The 18,504-nt window shown below is 28.6% G+C and overlaps 1 protein-coding gene across 4 annotated transcripts in view; it reads right to left on the bottom strand.

Annotated features, from left to right (window-relative positions):
- Nucleotides 1–7,825: 7,825 nt before the first annotated feature.
- Nucleotides 7,826–18,504, bottom strand: part of LOC100200874 (centrosomal protein of 135 kDa) — a 77,713-nt gene continuing 67,034 nt past the window's right edge. For 2 of the 4 annotated variants that reach the window (XM_065814683.1, XM_065814684.1), the window contains exons 20-25: nucleotides 15,022–15,075; nucleotides 10,521–10,669; nucleotides 9,808–9,912; nucleotides 8,586–8,635; nucleotides 8,222–8,469; nucleotides 7,826–8,080 (exon numbers count right to left, since the gene is read on the bottom strand). In XM_065814683.1, the coding sequence (XP_065670755.1) occupies nucleotides 8,048–8,080; nucleotides 8,222–8,469; nucleotides 8,586–8,635; nucleotides 9,808–9,912; nucleotides 10,521–10,669; nucleotides 15,022–15,075 (639 nt within the window). In that variant the 3' untranslated portion in view covers nucleotides 7,826–8,047. Of the gene's footprint in view, nucleotides 8,081–8,221; nucleotides 8,470–8,585; nucleotides 8,636–9,807; nucleotides 9,913–10,520; nucleotides 10,670–15,021; nucleotides 15,076–17,758; nucleotides 17,857–18,504 lie in introns of those variants that run through there. The other 2 variants (XM_065814685.1, XM_065814686.1) reach the window with 2 other exon arrangements.

The raw sequence follows: 18,504 nt of genomic DNA, 5'->3' as shown, positions 1-18,504 counted from the left end.
TTCGTTTTCTCGATTGAAAAGAATTAAAGATGCAAAACGATCAACAATGGCTCAACGGCGTCTTTCTGTACTTTCACTTCTGCGCATTGAAAGTGATTTGCTCAACAAGGTCAACTTTAAAGAACTAATTGACAAATTTGCAGTTATAAAAGCGCGAAAATTTTAAATTATGTAGTTTTTGCCTAATAAATATTCTTTTTTAAATTTTACTTTTCTTCTTTTTGTGGGAAAGTCCGTATTATCTTTATTTAGGGCCAACAAAGCCTTAATCCGGCACTGAGAAAGAGCGTTAATAAAGTATTTTAATGATGAAAAAATTATCGAAATCGAACAATTCAAAAAAAATTATGATGTTTTAAGTGATTTTTGAATATATAGAATTGTTAAAGAAACTGTGGTCAAAATAATTTTGTAAAAGTTATTGTAACTTTCCCAATTCTAGTCAAAATGTTTATGACTTGGTATCAAAAGATAGGTGTAAGTGTGGGCTACAAATTTATAGTAGCATCTAGCTGTAGGCGTGGGCGGGCGGTTAGAGGGGGCACCGAACTACAACATGTATCCCTAATAAATGGAACATTTTTTTACAAAAAAGGTTTTTAATTAATGTAAAGCGTCTATTTTATGAAACAGAAGTTTTTATATTTTGCTATCTCACCACAACCAAATATAAGAGGTGTAGCTATGAGTTAGGGGTGGATGTGGTGGTGATTGATTAACACATTATCAAAAATGATTCATTTTAAAAATAATATTTTTATCTCTAATAAAATAAGTAAATGTAGCATAAAAAAGTAAAATTTATACTTTAATTCTTTACAACTAGTGGTTAGTGGCGTATAATTTGACTTAAGGGGAGGGGCGTGTGTTGTGACTTGCACAAAAAAAAGTGTAAGTCACAATACTAGTATTGTGACTTGCACAAATTTTTGGGCAATATGTATTTTTTTCATAATTGTAATCTTTATTATTTCCAAAATAGATACAGCAAATGTTATGACTTGCATAAAAGTATTGCAAGTGTTGCGACCTGCAAAAGCGTAACCAGCAAGCTTGCTATTTACTTTTTGCAAAAACGTAACCAGCAATTTATAACATTTGCAATATCTATGTTGGCATTAGTAAACATTACAATTATGAAAACAATACATATTAACATTAAACATAATTAATACAAAATAGCATTAATAAAATATTAATTTTCCTGAATATCTGCAGCCAGCTGGAATTTTTCATACAATAAACAGCTTCATAATCAGTTTTATCTTTTTTCCAGTAAGAAATATTGTAAATTCTGTTTTAGAATTTTTTTTTTACTTTTTCTACTCTACCATCATATATGACATACTTAGATTGTTCAGTATCATACCATTCAGGGCATAATATTCTACAAACATTTCTCTTAAACATAACATCATCTAAATCATCCAGTTGCTTTGTAGACAATTGTTTATACAAATTCTTAATCAGGCTGAAAGTCATTAATTATGGTTTTTGTTCTAATTTCCTTTTTTCTTTTTCATCTAATATTTGGTGCTTGCAAGTCTGTCTATTATAAATTACAGACCGAATTTGAGCATGTTGTAGACAATTTCTCTTTCTTTCTTTACGTGCTGTGGAAATGAACCACTTAACTACATTTATAAATAAACCACTTATCAATCAATCAAATTTATTGACAGGCTCAAGGCTCAATATAATAAATATACAATGGGTAAAATAAAGTGGATTAGAATAAAACAAAGTCTAACTCACTTAAATAAAAATAAGATCCAAGAATATATATATATATATATATATATATATATATATATATATATATATATATATATATATATATATATATATATATATATAAAGATAAGAAATTAAACTGTTATAAATATAACTCAGCTCTCCATTTAAACATCAGCGGAGACTGCAAGAACCTATTTGAGTTAACAAAAGGTTTTATGACGAGGTTCTCACTATTCTGCAGCAGTAACATTAAGGAGTATTTTTGCTTGCGAATAAACAACATTAAGTGAATGGGCACCATGTTTCACAAATAATTCACTTGTACTATTCCATGGTGGCTTGTTTATCTATAAAATGCTGCTCGCAGAGCAGTTTACAGTATTTCTCTCAGAAGTGGTTTTGAACTTTAAAAACAATTATAAATATAATTAGCGAGCTGCGTTTTTCTGACTCTGACAAAAAGATTTAAGTTTAGTTTTGTACTCGCTTCCCCATACAATATTTGGATAATTTGAATGGCAACGGATAAACAAATAATATAGTTGTCTTAATGGTTGCTTATTTAGCATGATTCTGGTTTTATATATAACACAATATTACAACATTATGTTAATTTTTTAATGTTTCTTACATAGTTTTGGGATGCTGAATTCAATGGTACCATTAATTTTGCCCTATAATCAAGATTTCTGAGAAAAAGCATAAAGTATATTTAAAAAGTTTTTGTATATGAATAAAAACTTCAAAACATACTTTATGCTTTTTCTCATGAAGTCTTGATATAAAGCAAAACCATTGGTTTTGCAAAAACATATGTTTATAATATTATAAATATGCTGATTTTAATTATATTTATGTATTTTTTTTCAGTTTAACTAATTACAATTATTATATGAAGTGCTGAATATGTCTAGTAGATCCTGCATGCTTTTTCCTGACTTTTGTTATGTTTGTGTTCCAACACAAACTAAACATAAAATTGTCAGTGGTACAAATTCTTTACTGCATAGCATGCTTATTTTAGTATGGCTATGGGAGATCAGGACAATTCTTGGGCACTACACTAAAGTTGTGGCAGGACCAGATCATATCTGGAAGGGTGGCTGCGTGGAATCCAAAATTCAATGCCATTCGCGATCCCAAGAATATGGAAAGAACCAATGAAGCACCATTTAGACTGTTATTTCTGCATGGTTTTATTTCAAAGAATAAAAAGCTGCAGGATAGGATGACTCTTGTTTATCCAAATATGCCATCTTCTATTTAGCCAGTTCCACATAGTAATGAATTGTCTGTTTCTACTTTACCTCAATCCAAAGAAGTGGCTGCATATCATTCTGAAGAAGATATACCAGATGATATCAGTGATGACTGTGGTTTTAGGGAACCGAATGAATTGCCCCATTTCTCTAATCAAAAAGAACTCAATGACTTAGTACGAGATTTAAGTCTCACTAAATCATATGCCGAACTTCTCACATCACGTTTGAAAAAATGGAGTTTATTAGATCCATAGTTCAAAACTTCAAAATAACTGAAGAGACATAAAATATTTGCATGCTTTTATGTATTCGAATCGATGTGCTATTGTCATGATGTTTGTGGTCTTTTTGATGAAATTGGCATTGTTCGCAATCCCGAAAAGTGGAGATTGTTTCTTGACAACTCAAAAAGAAGTCCAAAGGCAGTTTTGCTACATAAAGGAAATCAATTTCCTTAAATCCCAGTTGCTTATTTCATTCATCAAAAGGAAGACCACAATAACATGTGAAATTGTGACTTGAAAAAATCAACTCCAACATTTATAAGTTGGATGTATGTGAAAATTTTGAGATGCTAGCATTTCTTCTCGGTCAACAAGGAGTTTACACAAAGTATTCATGTTTTCTTTGTTTATGGGATAGCAGGGCTGTGGGTTATCATTTTATAAGAGGAAATGACCAGTAAAAGAACATTTACGGTCTGGTTCACACAATGTTATAAATCAATCCCTGATACCTCTTGAGATGATCTTGTCCCCTCCTCCACCTTTACATTAAACTAGGTCTTGTCAAACAACATGTCAAAGCATTAAACCCAACAAAATGTTTGCAGTTGAAAAAGAAGCGTGGGTTGCGTTTAGACAAATTGTTAATAGATTTTTTGGCAATAATAAGAGTGACAACTACATGAAGCTTGTGGACTGTACGGTATGCAGATATCAAATATAAAATGTCAAAAAAGTTGCATTAACTGCATTCACACTTAGAATTTTTAAGACCAAATTTGGGTGATGTAAGTGAAGGGCACGGAGAACGTTTTCATCAGGATATTCTTAAAATCGAGATGGTACATCATAGCTGCATCTCAGCATTCAACAGTTATAACTAAAAAATAAAATAAAACTTTTGGTTTAGGTGTGAGGGGGATGAAGTTAAAGGGCTTTTTTGTTCCCAGTCTCCAATCATCGCAATTTTTTGCGAAGCCTCATTATTTGACATAAGTTTATATATACAAATGTTTGGAGTTTGCTCCATTTCTTCAAGTCAAGTTATCTCAAACACAAAAAAAAAAAAAAAAAAAAAAAATCCGAAGAAAAATGATTTTAGTGTGGAGCCTACCATATTTCAAGTTAATCTAATGAAAACTTCAAATACCATTTTTATTAACAATAAACTAATTTGTATGAATTTGTATCAACTTTTATCGACGCGCCTAATTTTATCGGTTTTCATGACAAGACCTCTAAGTCTTCTTCTTCTTTTTTTTTTTTTTGCTATATAATTTATTCAAGACATAATTTATCTTATCACCAAGCCCTTTAGTCTATACCGTAAATATAAAACAACAAAAATTAAAAAACGTAACACTCTAATATAAAACGCTTTTCTAAAAACTTTATAAAATAAAAGTCATAGATACTAATGTCCAACTTTAACTTTTTGTATTTGTTAAGAAAAAAAAAAAAAAAAAAGTAACTAGTAAAAAAAAGTATATTACTAAGAAGCATGCAAGCAAATATAGCAGCCGCGACGCTGTGGTAGCGCACTTGGCTCAGAAACAAAGGATCCTTGGTTCAAATCCTACCTCTGGGCAAGTTTTGCGACATCGGTTAGGAAGGAGGCGTGAACTTTCTATTAAATGCTCATTCACGGTGCTCTGTGACAAGACCGTAAGAACTTTGTTGGGGCACCTAAATAAAAATTGAAAAAATTAAAATAAGCATAATCCTGTAGCTTTTTTTTTACACCAGTATATATGCTTTTTACACCTTGAAATATCTGAATAATTCTTATAAATCATCATTTTTTTTTTATAAAAAAAAAAAGAATTGAAGCAATAACAAGTGGCACTATCCTTTTCTAAGATCGTCAAGTCAGTAATGACAAACCTCTAATTATTGGGTACGTTTAACAGTAGCAACCATAAAAGCTTCAGAAAAAGCTGAGCGCTACGTCGTTCATCAGTAGTTTTCGCTTCAATTTGTTCTTAAACTCATTAAGCGTAGCAATTGTTTTAAGTTCATTTGTTTTTCTTCGAGTTACTGCGTTCATAATTTTTCTTCGAGTTACTGCGTTCTTAATTTTTCTTCGAGTTTCTGCGTTCTTAATTTTTATCTTTATTTTAACATTATCTTCAATTGTAAACTTTTTTACTTTCTTTTTTTTTTTTTCACATAGAATTTCTATTTATTTCGTCATTTTACATATTTTACAATGTTATCTATAAATTTAAACAAATATATATAATTACAAGCTGACTGGGGCAAGTAGAAGTCAAAATGACTTATCATCAAGCCCCTTTGTGAAATACAAAAAAAAAAAAATACAATTAAATTTTACATCTTCCAATATTACATAAAAGAGTGAAATTAATATTTCATTCTTTTATGTAATTATTGTTTTTGTTTTTTGCTAAGCCTATAGCGCTTCTAGCTAATTCTTCACTTTTTTTTTTTATTAATAGATGTTTTATTTATTATTTTACCACTTTTGTACATTTGTTTATTTAATAAATTTAACGAAGTTTCCTTTTTTAAAATTAAACTTTATATTTACGGAATTTATAAAGGGGCTTGGTGATAAGACATATTAGTCTTCTTCTCGCCCCTGCTATATTTATATTTTGTTAGTAAATTACGGAATGTATATTTTTAAACGGCAAAAAAAAAAAAAAAAAAAAAAAAAAAAAAAATTGGTTTGAAATTTTAGAAGGTTAAAAAAGAACTTAAAGTTAAAAAAAGAAGAAATTTAAGATAAAGTTAAAATATAAAATAACAAATAAAAAATTACAAATCTGTACATATTCGTATACATATTAAAGACAATAAACAAAAAAAAAAAAATTAATTCGCTTCATATGCATATACATATTCAATACAATATTAAAATTAAATAAAGTACATAAAAAATTAAAAATACAAAATTATTTCGATTTTTTTTTTAAAAAATGAGAGAATGTACGTAATGTTTAAATTTAGTAAGTGTTTTTTTATAGTTCTTTTAAATGTTGCAATAGATTTTATTTTTTTCATATTTTCGTCAAGAACCGAATTCCACAAGCGTGGTCCCCGGCATATAGTCGAGAAGTCAGATTTTTTGAGTGATGTTAGTGGGATGTAGTAATTACTCATTGAATATCTTGTTTCATATTTATGATTAATTCGAGTGAAACTTTTAAAAAAATATTTTGGTATCATTTCATTTTGAAGTTTAAACATAAATAACAAGTTATGGTATATATTTAGTTTGTATACATTTAGAGCATTTATTTCCTTGAGTAACGGCTCGGCACTTTCGTATCTACTTGCGCCCAAAACTAATCTACTTGCTTGCTTTTGTTTTGTATAAATAATTTTTAGAAAAGATAAATGATTGTTTGCCCAGGCAATATTACAATAGTTAATATGACTATGTATAAATGAAAAGTATAAATTTTTTAAACATAAATTATTTAAAAGATGTTTTGTCTTGTACATAATTTCCAGGGTCTTTGAAACTTTGTTCTCGACTAGCTTTATTTGGCTTTTCCAATTTAAATTCTCATCGAAAATTATTTCTAGTATTTTCATTGAAAAAACTCTTTTTATTTTAATATTGTTAATTGTTAATTCAGATTTAGATGACTTAGCAAACAAAATATATTTCGTTTTTTCAATATTTAATGAAAGTTTATTTGCTTCAAACCACTCATTAAGATATATTAATTCTGTGTTTACAATATAAAAAATATTTTTTAAATTTGAGTCAGAAAAGAAAACATTTGTGTCATCAGCAAAAATAATATTAAGCAAAAATAATATTAAATCAGCAATAATATTACATCAGCAAAAATAATATTAAAATAATATAAAATTAAGTATTTTTGAAGACAAATAAATATCATTAATATAAATTAAAAACAGCAGAGGTCCAAGTATTGATCCTTGGGGAACTACGCAATTTATTGATTCAAATGGGGAACATGTTAAGTCATATGGTACTCCTTGTTTACGATTTTGTAAATAACATTGCAGCCACTACATATTTGTATAAAATTTTTTAATGAATCAAAGAACAGAAAAAAAAATTAATAAAAATAACTTAAACAATATATGATTAGAAAAAGAAAACCAACAAATCATTATATCAGAAATTTGATACTAAAACATTTTGTAGAATTGCTCGATTTTGATAATTTTTTCACCTTTGAAATCCTGCCTTCTAATGATATCAACACTTTTCTAATGGTATATGACATTGTAGTATTTGATTAATCATAATAAAATAAAAATGACATGTGGGCTATTCATATGAGGCGGGAAACCTGATTAGCCGGGCTGGCTCACTTAAACGAATTATGTGAGTATTATGTTGCAGCACCACGGTCAAATATTGCCTAAAAATGAACGCGGAAAATTACCTTTTATTTCCTTTTTATTTCAATACGCATTTATACCCAATATTCTTCAAAATTTAACATTAGCTGAGCTGACAATATTATAATTTTAAATAGCAGAGAGAAATTACAACTGTTTACTTGTAGTCATACGGATTTATTTAGCGATTTTATAAATAATAAAAATAAGTAAACGCATGCGCGAGTTTTTAAAAATAATTAAGACAAACAATCATTTTCAAATCGAATAAATTTTAAAGTATATTTACATATAAAATATATAATTAAAAAAATATATTTAAATATGGACAAATTTGAATTTATACGTATGTACAAAGTATATGATGGTGCCTGGCAACAATTAACTTGTGATTCGTGGATTTTATTCGTAATTCATGAATTTTACTTATAATTTGTAGATTTTAATCGCGGTTCCTGGATATTTATACACACTTCATGGGTTTTTTTCACTTTGTGACGAAGGAGTCTAAAAGTAAAAATAAAATAAAGCAAAGATAATTTAAAAAATTAGATAAAAAAAAAGTATTATAAAATTATATTTTACAAAAAGGTTCAACACATAGGTTCAATTCTTTAAGAAAGTCTTGTTAAACTTTAACAAACTTACTGTGTCCAAACTTACTGCGTTCAAAGGAGAATATAGGAGAAAATTAGAATTAGGAGATGGAGCATTTGTAATGTTCGATAAACTGTTTTTATCAGTGTCAACGAACTGAATGCTTTTATCCATAGATTTAGGAAAATTAGAATCAGGAGACGAGGCATTTGTAAGGCTTTGAGGAGATTTACTGCTTCTTGAAACGTCAATGAATTGCTCACTATTATCTGTATCAACACCTTTACTTTCTTTACTATCTACATATATAAAAAAAAATTAAACTTAATTTATTAAATAAAAATCAATAAGAAACTAAAGCATTAAAAATTCTTACTTTGAAGAATATTTTACTACTGAAAAAAGAAAATCTTACTCGATATTGAAGATTTGCTTTGTCGCCGTAAATCATTCTGCATCACTTCTCTATGAAAAGAAAAACACTAAATTTATGTGTTCATTATTAATTAAAAAATTAACACTCAAATTAAAAAATGCTTGAATCTTTTTTTCTGCTAAAAAAACCTCCGTAAGAAAAAGTTAAACAAGTTTCACATTTATCTAGGTTACCTCTACCACGATATTTATGAATAAGAACAATAAAGTTCTTAATTTTCATTATGTTTTGCGCTGCGTCCTCCTACGTAAAAACCGAGACAATGATCACTTAACTTTTAACACACACAGGTTTTTGGCTTAAATTAAATAATATTTTTTTAGTTTAAAATAATAAGATTTTCATAAGTAAGGCTGTTGACGGTACCCGCCCATTGCTTATTGCCCGGGTAGCATTATTAAATGACGGGTAACCGTCATTTGAGAAGTTTAAAATTCATTTCATTTATTTTTAAAGTGTAGAATTATTAATGGTAATATAACAATTTATTAATGATAAATTGTTACGTGAAAGAAGATCTTGAAGATCTTGTTACAAATTTCAATAGTTACGATTTCTTTATCATTATCAGAATTTCTGAAAATATTCGATAAAACGTTCGAAAAGTTATTTGAGTTTCTTATTCAGGTACCCACTTATTACTCAATGATTGTTATTATTCTTATGTACAATGTTTTCCTTCGAACTCCTCCAACTTGTTTTTTAATTTGTCTCTCAGACTAAACTCTTTCAAAACATGGAAGATGGAAGACATAATTATGAAATTATGCGTGCAAGTAAATATCTATACACAGTGTTACACATACATTCAGTACCATCAGATCGACTCATGTGGTCGATCGACGGCGTGCATCTTTGGCACCCGAATCAGTAGAAATGCTAATATTTCTAAATCGTAATTTTGACTTGTAAACTGAACACTTAAAGTAAAAAAGTTTAGATATAAATGAAAAAGAACAACTCTGAATAAATGACATTAAATGAAAAGTTTTTATTGACTGTTTATAAAAAGGACATTTAAAAAAATTTAGTTTTACAAACGGGTACCCGAGTATCCGCCTGTTTATTCGATGGGTACCCGGGCAGGCATTTTTACAACTTTTGACAGCCTCATGAGTTCAACTGAGTTCATAAAAAAATTTCCAATGTTTGGCAATTGATATGATAATTATTTTTGGAATTAAATTCAAACTTTTCAAACCTTTCAAACTTTTCCGTGGCAAGTTTTCTTCGCAACGAAGCTATCTGCTCTTGCGATAAAGCGAGTTGTTCATGGAGTAAATTGTTTTCATTAATCTTTTGCAATCTAGAAAAAAAAAAATTCTAAAAATTGTTTCAGAAATTTTTTCTTTAGACTCTAAAATTCAAAATTAACCTTATCTTAAAGGATAAAAAAAAATCCTTTCATGGAAGCATTATATAGAGATTATGAGTAAAGAAGATTTTAAAATCTTTTATTTTTGTATAAGCTAAACTTTTGCATTTAAAAAAACTTTTTTCCCAATTGAGGAATTACGGGTAGGGTGGTTGGATTTAACAAAAATTCTAATTTTTTTAAATCTAAAAAAGATTGTAAATTTTACATGGTCAACACGTCAAAATGCTAAAGTACTTTTAGATAAAAATTTATTCTATTTATAAATTTTGATTTAATTAAGAATATGCAAAAAATTTTATGACATTGAAAAATATTTTTAAATTAGTAAATAATGCCAAATGTTGGGAGAGTGCTATTGAAATTGCAAAAATTTAGACAAAATTAAAAAATTTTAAAAGCACTTTCTAATGTACTCATTTATAAATGCGTATAAAATAATATAACATAAATTTTTTTGATCCTTTTAGATAAGTGTAATTGTTAAATATCTTAGGGTGTACTTCTTTGGGTGTATTTTACTTGATAGTAAAACTTACTTTTCATATTCACATTTTTTAAGTTGATCCTTCAAAGCATCAACTTCTTGAGATTTTTCTTCTAATGAATTCTGCTCATAAAACATTTTTTCACGATTAGTTGAAATAATCTTCTCAAGTGGTTCAATTTTTCTTTTCTCCTGCACAAACTAGAAAAAAGAGAGATGATAAAAAATTACTAACATAACAAACAATGTTTGAACACAAATTAAATCAAACTAATAAAGAAAATAATTGATATTGGTTATAATTTGATATTTGGAAAAAAAAGTGTTTTCAGAGCAATAATATATATTATGCTATAATTATATATATCCATAAGATAGCCTGGTAAGTGGAGAATTCCAGAACAGTGGAGACTGTTAGAAGTAATAGTAGTGTGTCACTATAGCTTGATATTAGGTATTAAATAGGTGCGTCACCAAAACCCAACCTGCTAACCTGGCTTATCAACATGCTTCTCAAGTGGGTTCCAGTTGAAGACTTAGTTAACTGGTCCATGTGTCCAGCACATGGACCAGTTAACCAGGTTTTGATAAACAATTTCGATTTTGATTCATAATTTTAACTTTAAAAGAAAGTTAAAATCATATCAGTAAACTAGTCAACATGATTAACCAATTAAATAAAATATTACCAGATTTATGAATTACGGGAAGAGTCTGAAAAAATTAATTAACAGACTTCCACTAACTACCTTCAGCCAATGAGTATTTTTTATTTGCTTTATTTACATTGAAAATGTCAATTTTATATTGAACAATCGTTGCAAAGAAAATAGCTGTTACTAATAAATTCATAAACAAGAAATTTCTTATGAATTATTCTTATGCCATATATTCAATAGGGCAGAACTTTAGAATCTGAAGGTTAGTAACTATGGAAACTTGTTTATAAACTAAAAATAAAAAAAGTCTTTTAATACTAAGTTAAGTTTTGTCCTTTTTTGTTTTTTTTTATGATATTGAAACTTCTCTATTTGGTTTCTCTATTTGGTTTGTTTTTTATATTATTTGGTTTCTTTCTTTTTTCTTTATGAAAGGATAAGTAATAAAGAAAAAAAAAATAAAACAAACAGAAAGAAACAAACAAAATGTTCAGAATCAACAATTTATATGGTATGGTGCGATAAATTTAGTCATGGTTGGCGTTAATAAACCAGCGGATCTATATTGACTTGTTTACTCATAGACCATTGTTTTATTATTTGTTTAGGATGACTAGAGCGTGAGTTATTGTTCACCCTATCCCTGAGTCCTAAAATTTTATTTACAAAATAGGCTTTACATTCATTTATGATTCTCATCCAATGACATATTTTCACATCTCCCAGGTCTACGTAACTGGACGGCTCCTTTGGTCACTTTTTGCGATCATTGTGTCGCATAAACAAACAAATTTATTCTTTGTGACTGGTGAGCCCCAACTTTTTCCAATGCACACCACAACGACAAAATGGACATTAGGCTATCCCGCTGGATCTGGTTACTGGCACTCAATAACCTAATGGCTACGCTGACACTCATGCACACGTTCATTTAGAAACTCCACAATGCACATTGGATCAGCGCTGACTGACTATGTGCTCGGATCTAAAATCTCACTCCATAGCATATCAATCCAAACCAGTACGGGGCAGTAGCTATTTTGGCTAAGAGTGATGGCTTGTGGCCTACGGTGACTGATGTGTACATTCGATCAATTGAAATCCATTCTGTAGGTCTTACATCTGGTTCTGATGTGCTAGCCCATAAGCGCAAGGAGTGAGTGTGTTTAGCTTTCTATTCACCCATTTTGAAAGTGAACGAAAACATAACAAGGCCATACAAGACGACCGAATGGTACATACTAATGCACTAAACCATCACACCTGTAGACATCAACAGTCTCTAAAATCAGTATATCAAATATTTGTTCCTTGTTGCATATGTTCTACACACAAAATGACTAGAGCGTTAGTTGTTTCTCCCCATGCCCCCTTATCGTCTATTCTTCGTTTTTCTACTTCACTAAAGTCTTGCCACACATTTTATATTTTCTAATGATTTTTATTTTTTATTCAATGACACCATCTACAATCTGTTTTTATTTTCACATCTCCCAGGTCTACATAACTGGACAGCTCCGTTGGTCACTTTTTGCGATTTTTGTGTCGCATAAACAATTAGCAAGAAACAAAATGTTCAGAATCAACACAGGTTTATTTTAAGGAGAAAAAAAAACCAGTACGGGGCAGTAGCTATTTTGGCTAAGAGTGATGGCTTGTGGCCTACGGTGACTGATGTGTACATTCGATCAATTGAAATCCATTCTGTAGGTCTTACATCTGGTTCTGATGTGCTAGCCCATAAGCGCAAGGAGTGAGTGTGTTTAGCTTTCTATTCACCCATTTTGAAAGTGAACGAAAACATAACAAGGCCATACAAGACGACCGAATGGTACATACTAATGCACTAAACCATCACACCTGTAGACATCAACAGTCTCTAAAATCAGTATATCAAATATTTGTTCCTTGTTGCATATGTTCTACACACAAAATGACTAGAGCGTTAGTTGTTTCTCCCCATGCCCCCTTATCGTCTATTCTTCGTTTTTCTACTTCACTAAAGTCTTGCCACACATTTTATATTTTCTAATGATTTTTATTTTTTATTCAATGACACCATCTACAATCTGTTTTTATTTTCACATCTCCCAGGTCTACATAACTGGACAGCTCCGTTGGTCACTTTTTGCGATTTTTGTGTCGCATAAACAATTAGCAAGAAACAAAATGTTCAGAATCAACACAGGTTTATTTTAAGGAGAAAAAACTTATACATAAATCAGTCAACAGTAATTTTATCGTTAAAGTATAACCCAATATCATTCATCATTATCATCCAATCGAAATACTTGATTCTTGGTGCCATTAATGATTCTTGGTGAATGAAAGAAGCAAAACAACATTGAATAACATTGTAGCCAAACTTTTTGAATTTTTAAATTTTCAAAGCTAAAATACTTGAAAACTTATACTTTAGATATGATGATAACAAAGTTTGAAGGTACTGTAACAAAAGCATTCAAAAAATGGTTACTCAAGAATGGTTTTTTATCCATCAGATTCCAGTTTACCTTTCATTCTAAAATATCATAAATGCCTTGTCCGATTAGCATATTTAATCACAATTAACAAAAGTCATGCTTAAGCATTTGATCGAGTTGGCATTAACCTTTAAAAAACCTTGCTCTTCACATGTTCAGCATTATGTTTAAGAACAAGAGCATTTAATAGTTTACTTTTTAAAACTGATAACATTTGTTACAACATAAGTAAGAATTAAATGTTAAAAAAATAAAATTATTTTTAAAAATTTTAAATGTTCTAAAATTTTTATAAAAAAATACTAAAGTTATAAGTGTTATAATACAAATCCTATCATGTAAGTACAAGAGTTTGTAGAACTACATTGTAAAACAAGCCATGTGTGAAACTAGCCAAGCAAGCAATTTTCAACATGTGTAGAGCTAGGCTTTTATACCATCAGACTATTTTTTTCTTTTTGGCACCTTCTGCAGCAGGAACCTTCTCGTGCCTGCTGTATAACTGATTTTATAGAGTAACCTGAAAGAACTTGTTTTGTATATGGCTTACATATTGGAGTAAATTTTCTGGAAAATGCTAGCTAAGATTTATAGAGAATTTAGAAAAAAATAATTTAAACATATTTGTTCACGATTTGCGTGTTTTCTTATTTATCTCTATATAAGTTTAAAGTTTCTTCAACCTTATAACTTCTACATCAATTTTATGCCTTCTACATTTGAGACAACCTTATATCTCATTAGAATTAGAATAAACAAAAATTGAATCAAGCTAAAGCGAATAATTAAGAAAAAACATTAAGATTTTGATGATTTTTTAGCATCCATATTATAGACATAGATAGCCTTTCCATCCAAAATCAAGTAACTTTTTCTTCAAAAGTTCTTTTTAAATTTTTTTCTTTTTCAGTCAATTTTCTTTTTTTCTGTCAACTTTACTTACTTTTGCTTGTAGTAGAAAAATGTTGCATTATTTCTTTCTTTAATGACAATTTTGTCTCACTCCAATTTGATTGGTTCATAAATTGGACTAATCAAATTTATGAACCAACTGAATCAATCAACCATATTTCTGTTTGCTTCCTTGTGGAACGTTTTAGTAAAACTTTTTGTTTGCAAAAAGCTAAATTTAAAAAAAAAAAAAAAAGCTTTAACGAGTGTAATAATACTAAGTTCTTTCAGTTATTTTGAACTTATTTTTGTTATTTTTTATTTCAAAAAAATCTTTGGTGTCATGTGTGGTGTCATGAAATTTAGAGCATGTAGAAAGAAAAAAAAACATAATAAAATAAGTTTCAAATACTTTCTATATCTGTGACAATTGTTCTTAATTTTGAACTGGCAGCTTTGAAAATGTTAATGTCAAAGAAATCAAAATGACACAAAACTACTTGGAAATATTTTAAAATACTTGTCTTTTAAGAACTTCAACTTCAGCTCTTGCTTCATTTAAAAGAAGTTCAGTCTATAAAAAGAAACACAAAAATAAAATTCAACATATAAAAATTACTATTAATAAAAAACCAGCATTTATACTGAATTGAATACTAACACCATGAATACTAACATCTTATGAATTTATTGATGATGATTGTACAACATGGCAAAACAAAATAGAAATTAAAAAAATTTTAAAACACTATAAAGTTTTTAAGTAGGCTTTTCTAAAATTCTTCTGAAGCTTTTCCTGAAGTTCATGTACAGTAGCGTACAAAAGTTTAGAAACACCTACTTTTTTTCAGTTTTTAACACATAACTTTTCACAAACTTTCTCAAATAACCTGAAATTTTTACCCAATGTGCTCTATATTACAACAATTCAAAATCCATTTCACAAAATTTTTAAAACTCACCGGTCAATTAATTTTTATTGTTTTTTTGAAAAGGCTTCCGTGCAAAAGTTTAGAAACAGCTGAATTTGGATTATTATTTATTTCTATAAAGCTGAAATATTTACTAAAACTTTCAAAATTTACAATTTTTTAATAAAATAGTTTCAATAAAAAAGTTAGCATTTAGTGGCATATTTATTTGCCTTTAAAACAGCATCACAACAACGAGGCATCGAATCAACTAAATGAGAATATCCTGAGGAATATTATACCAACATTCTTTAATCAAACCAAATAAATTGTCTTCGTTGGTTGGTTTTCTACCAACTAATTGCCTGTCAATGTACTCCCAAAGATGCTCAATGGGATTGAGATCTGGGCTCTGTGAAGGCCATTCAAGAACGTTGACTTTTTTTGGTTGAAAATATTCCTTAACAGATTTGGCACAATGCTTTGGGTCATTATCTTGTTGAAAGATCCAATTGCGATTCATTTTGTCCTTTGCATGGGGCAGCATAATATTCTTCATTATGTCTAAATAAACTCTCTGGTCCATAATACCTTCTATGCAATGAATGGGACCCAGGTTGTCACAACTAAAACACCCCCAAACCATAACATTTCCTCCTCCATGTTTAACAGTAGGTAACTGATATTTTGGATTGAATCTGTCTCCCATTGGATGTCTAACATATCTAATTCCGTCACTACTGAATAGCATAAACTTTGATTCATCGGAGAAAAGGACTTTTGACCAATCATTAACTGTCCAACTGAGATGATCTCTCTCAAATTTTATTCTGGTTTTTAAATTTCTCACAAATATAAGAGGTTTCTTAACTGGACGGCAACCATACAGATTATTTTGTCGTAATCGACGTTTAGTTGTATCAACGCTACAGTTTGTGCCATGACACTGATACATAATTGAATTAAGTTCAACAGCAGTCATGCGAGGATTATTCTTGCAAAACCTTACTAATAATCTATCAGCCTATTCAGTTGTAACTTTAGGTCTTCCAGAGCGAGGCTTGCTTTCAATAGCTTTGCGCTGAGGAAACCTTTTCATAATGTGACATATTCCTGGTTTAGAAACATTGTAAAGTTCAGAAATCCTTTGGTAGGACATTTTTTCCCCACAGCTTTTATAATTAATTTCTTTATTTCATCTGAAACTTCCTTAACCTTTCCCATGCTTTTAAGATATCACTACATAATTGACTTATAACTCTTCACAAATAATTTCTCAATTAGTTATACTTCATTGTTTTTGAAATATCTCAAGTTAATTCAATAATAAATTTCAGAAAAAATTTGACCTTTTATAATGCTTTTGTTTACAAAAACCTGATATAATTGCGGGTTATTATGCTGTTTCTAAACTTTTGCACAGAAACCTTTTCAAAAAAACAATAAAAATTAATTGACCGGTGAGTTTTAAAAATTTTGTGAAATGGATTTTGAATTGCTATAATATAGAGCACATTTGGTAAAAATTTCAGGTTATTTGAGAAAGTTTATGAAAAGTTATGCGTTAAAAACTGAAAAAAAGTAGGTGTTTCTAAACTTTTGCACGCTACTGTTGCTTTCCGAGCAAGTCTTGCAAATTAGAAAAATCTTTTTTATAATCTTTCTCAGCTTTCAAACAAAATTGTTTAATTCTATAATTAAGTTTTTACTTATTAGTTGTGAGTATTAGTTTGTAACTTTACAATTAATATTAGTAGTTTTAATAAAATAAATAATAAAAAAATAAAAAAGGTATGGTAAGGTTTTAATAAAAAAATTAATAAAAAAATAATAAAAAAAGGTATGGTAAGGTACCATTTAAGGTATTGTAGGTGAAAAATGTTACAAAAATATTAGGTTTCTCATGCTCTTAATTTACAATCTTAACGGAATAAAATAACTTTTGAACAATCATTAAAGTCCAAACAAATGCAACACTTGCCAGGAGATCCTTCAGTAAGTTGAACTGGTTAAATAAATGCTATGTGTTGTTGCATTTTCAAAAACTAGATTGTTTAATAGTATATTTTTTTAAGATGATAGCATGGATTGCACAGTATCTTATTATATCTCAGTAAATATTACACAAATGTTCTTAATTTATAGTTTTTGATAAGTATGCTTATATATGTATATATAATGTGTTTAGAGTTTGTATGTTTACATTTATTTATAATTTGTTGCCATGTTTTAAAAGTGGCATTATTGTAAATTGTAAAGAATAAGTTTGCTGTCCTTGCCATTCAAGTGGTCTTACTTAGCAGCATTTAGTGCCAAGCAGCATTAATATCTGCTCATATTTTTTAATTTAATGTGTACTTACAAATATCTTATACTATGTGCTATTGTTGTGTGTTATTGTTGGGAGTTGATAGACAGCTTGGTTCCAACCTTCTAGCTGATGTCTATTGTTAAAAATGATAATTAGGTAATTTCATTATTAAAACTCGCTGCTTCTAATTATTTATTAAACTATAAAACTTTTTTTTGTGTGGAGTAAACACAACAATCAAGCAATAATTTTTCAAATTAATCTTTATGATTAAATAAATTTGCTTTTTTATGTTTTTTAAACATTAAAAAAAATTTAGTTTGTGTTTTAAAAGTTGATAAGCATTCATTACAAGGTAATTAAACAAGTTTTACACAACCTTTTATATTTAAATGTACTTTATTTGTAAATAATTTTAAGTTTTACTAATAATAACAAATTTTTTTATAAAAAACTTAATGAAGTCAATTTTGTATCTGGAAACTGAGTTCTTGTAAATGAGATAAATAAATTTTTGTTACAGATTTAACAAAAAAACTTCACTTAACTAGAACTTTTACTTTGAATTGCATTAAAGTGATAAAATATCAAAACTAGCAACACTTCAAAAAATATTCCAAACTTAAATGTTAAAAAATTAAATATCTAGGGCAATATTTATAAATATCTAGCGCAATATTTATAAATATCTAGCGCAATATTTATAAATATCTAGCGTAATATTTATAAATATCTTATAAATAAATATATAGCGTTAAAAATTTATTAAACAAAAACTTCA

This window comes from Hydra vulgaris, chromosome 12, assembly GCF_038396675.1.
Source record: "Hydra vulgaris chromosome 12, alternate assembly HydraT2T_AEP".
Lineage (NCBI taxonomy): Eukaryota > Metazoa > Cnidaria > Hydrozoa > Anthoathecata > Hydridae > Hydra > Hydra vulgaris.
The sequence above is the reverse complement of the archived record's forward strand: the minus strand, read 5'-3'. Positions and strand labels throughout refer to the sequence as shown.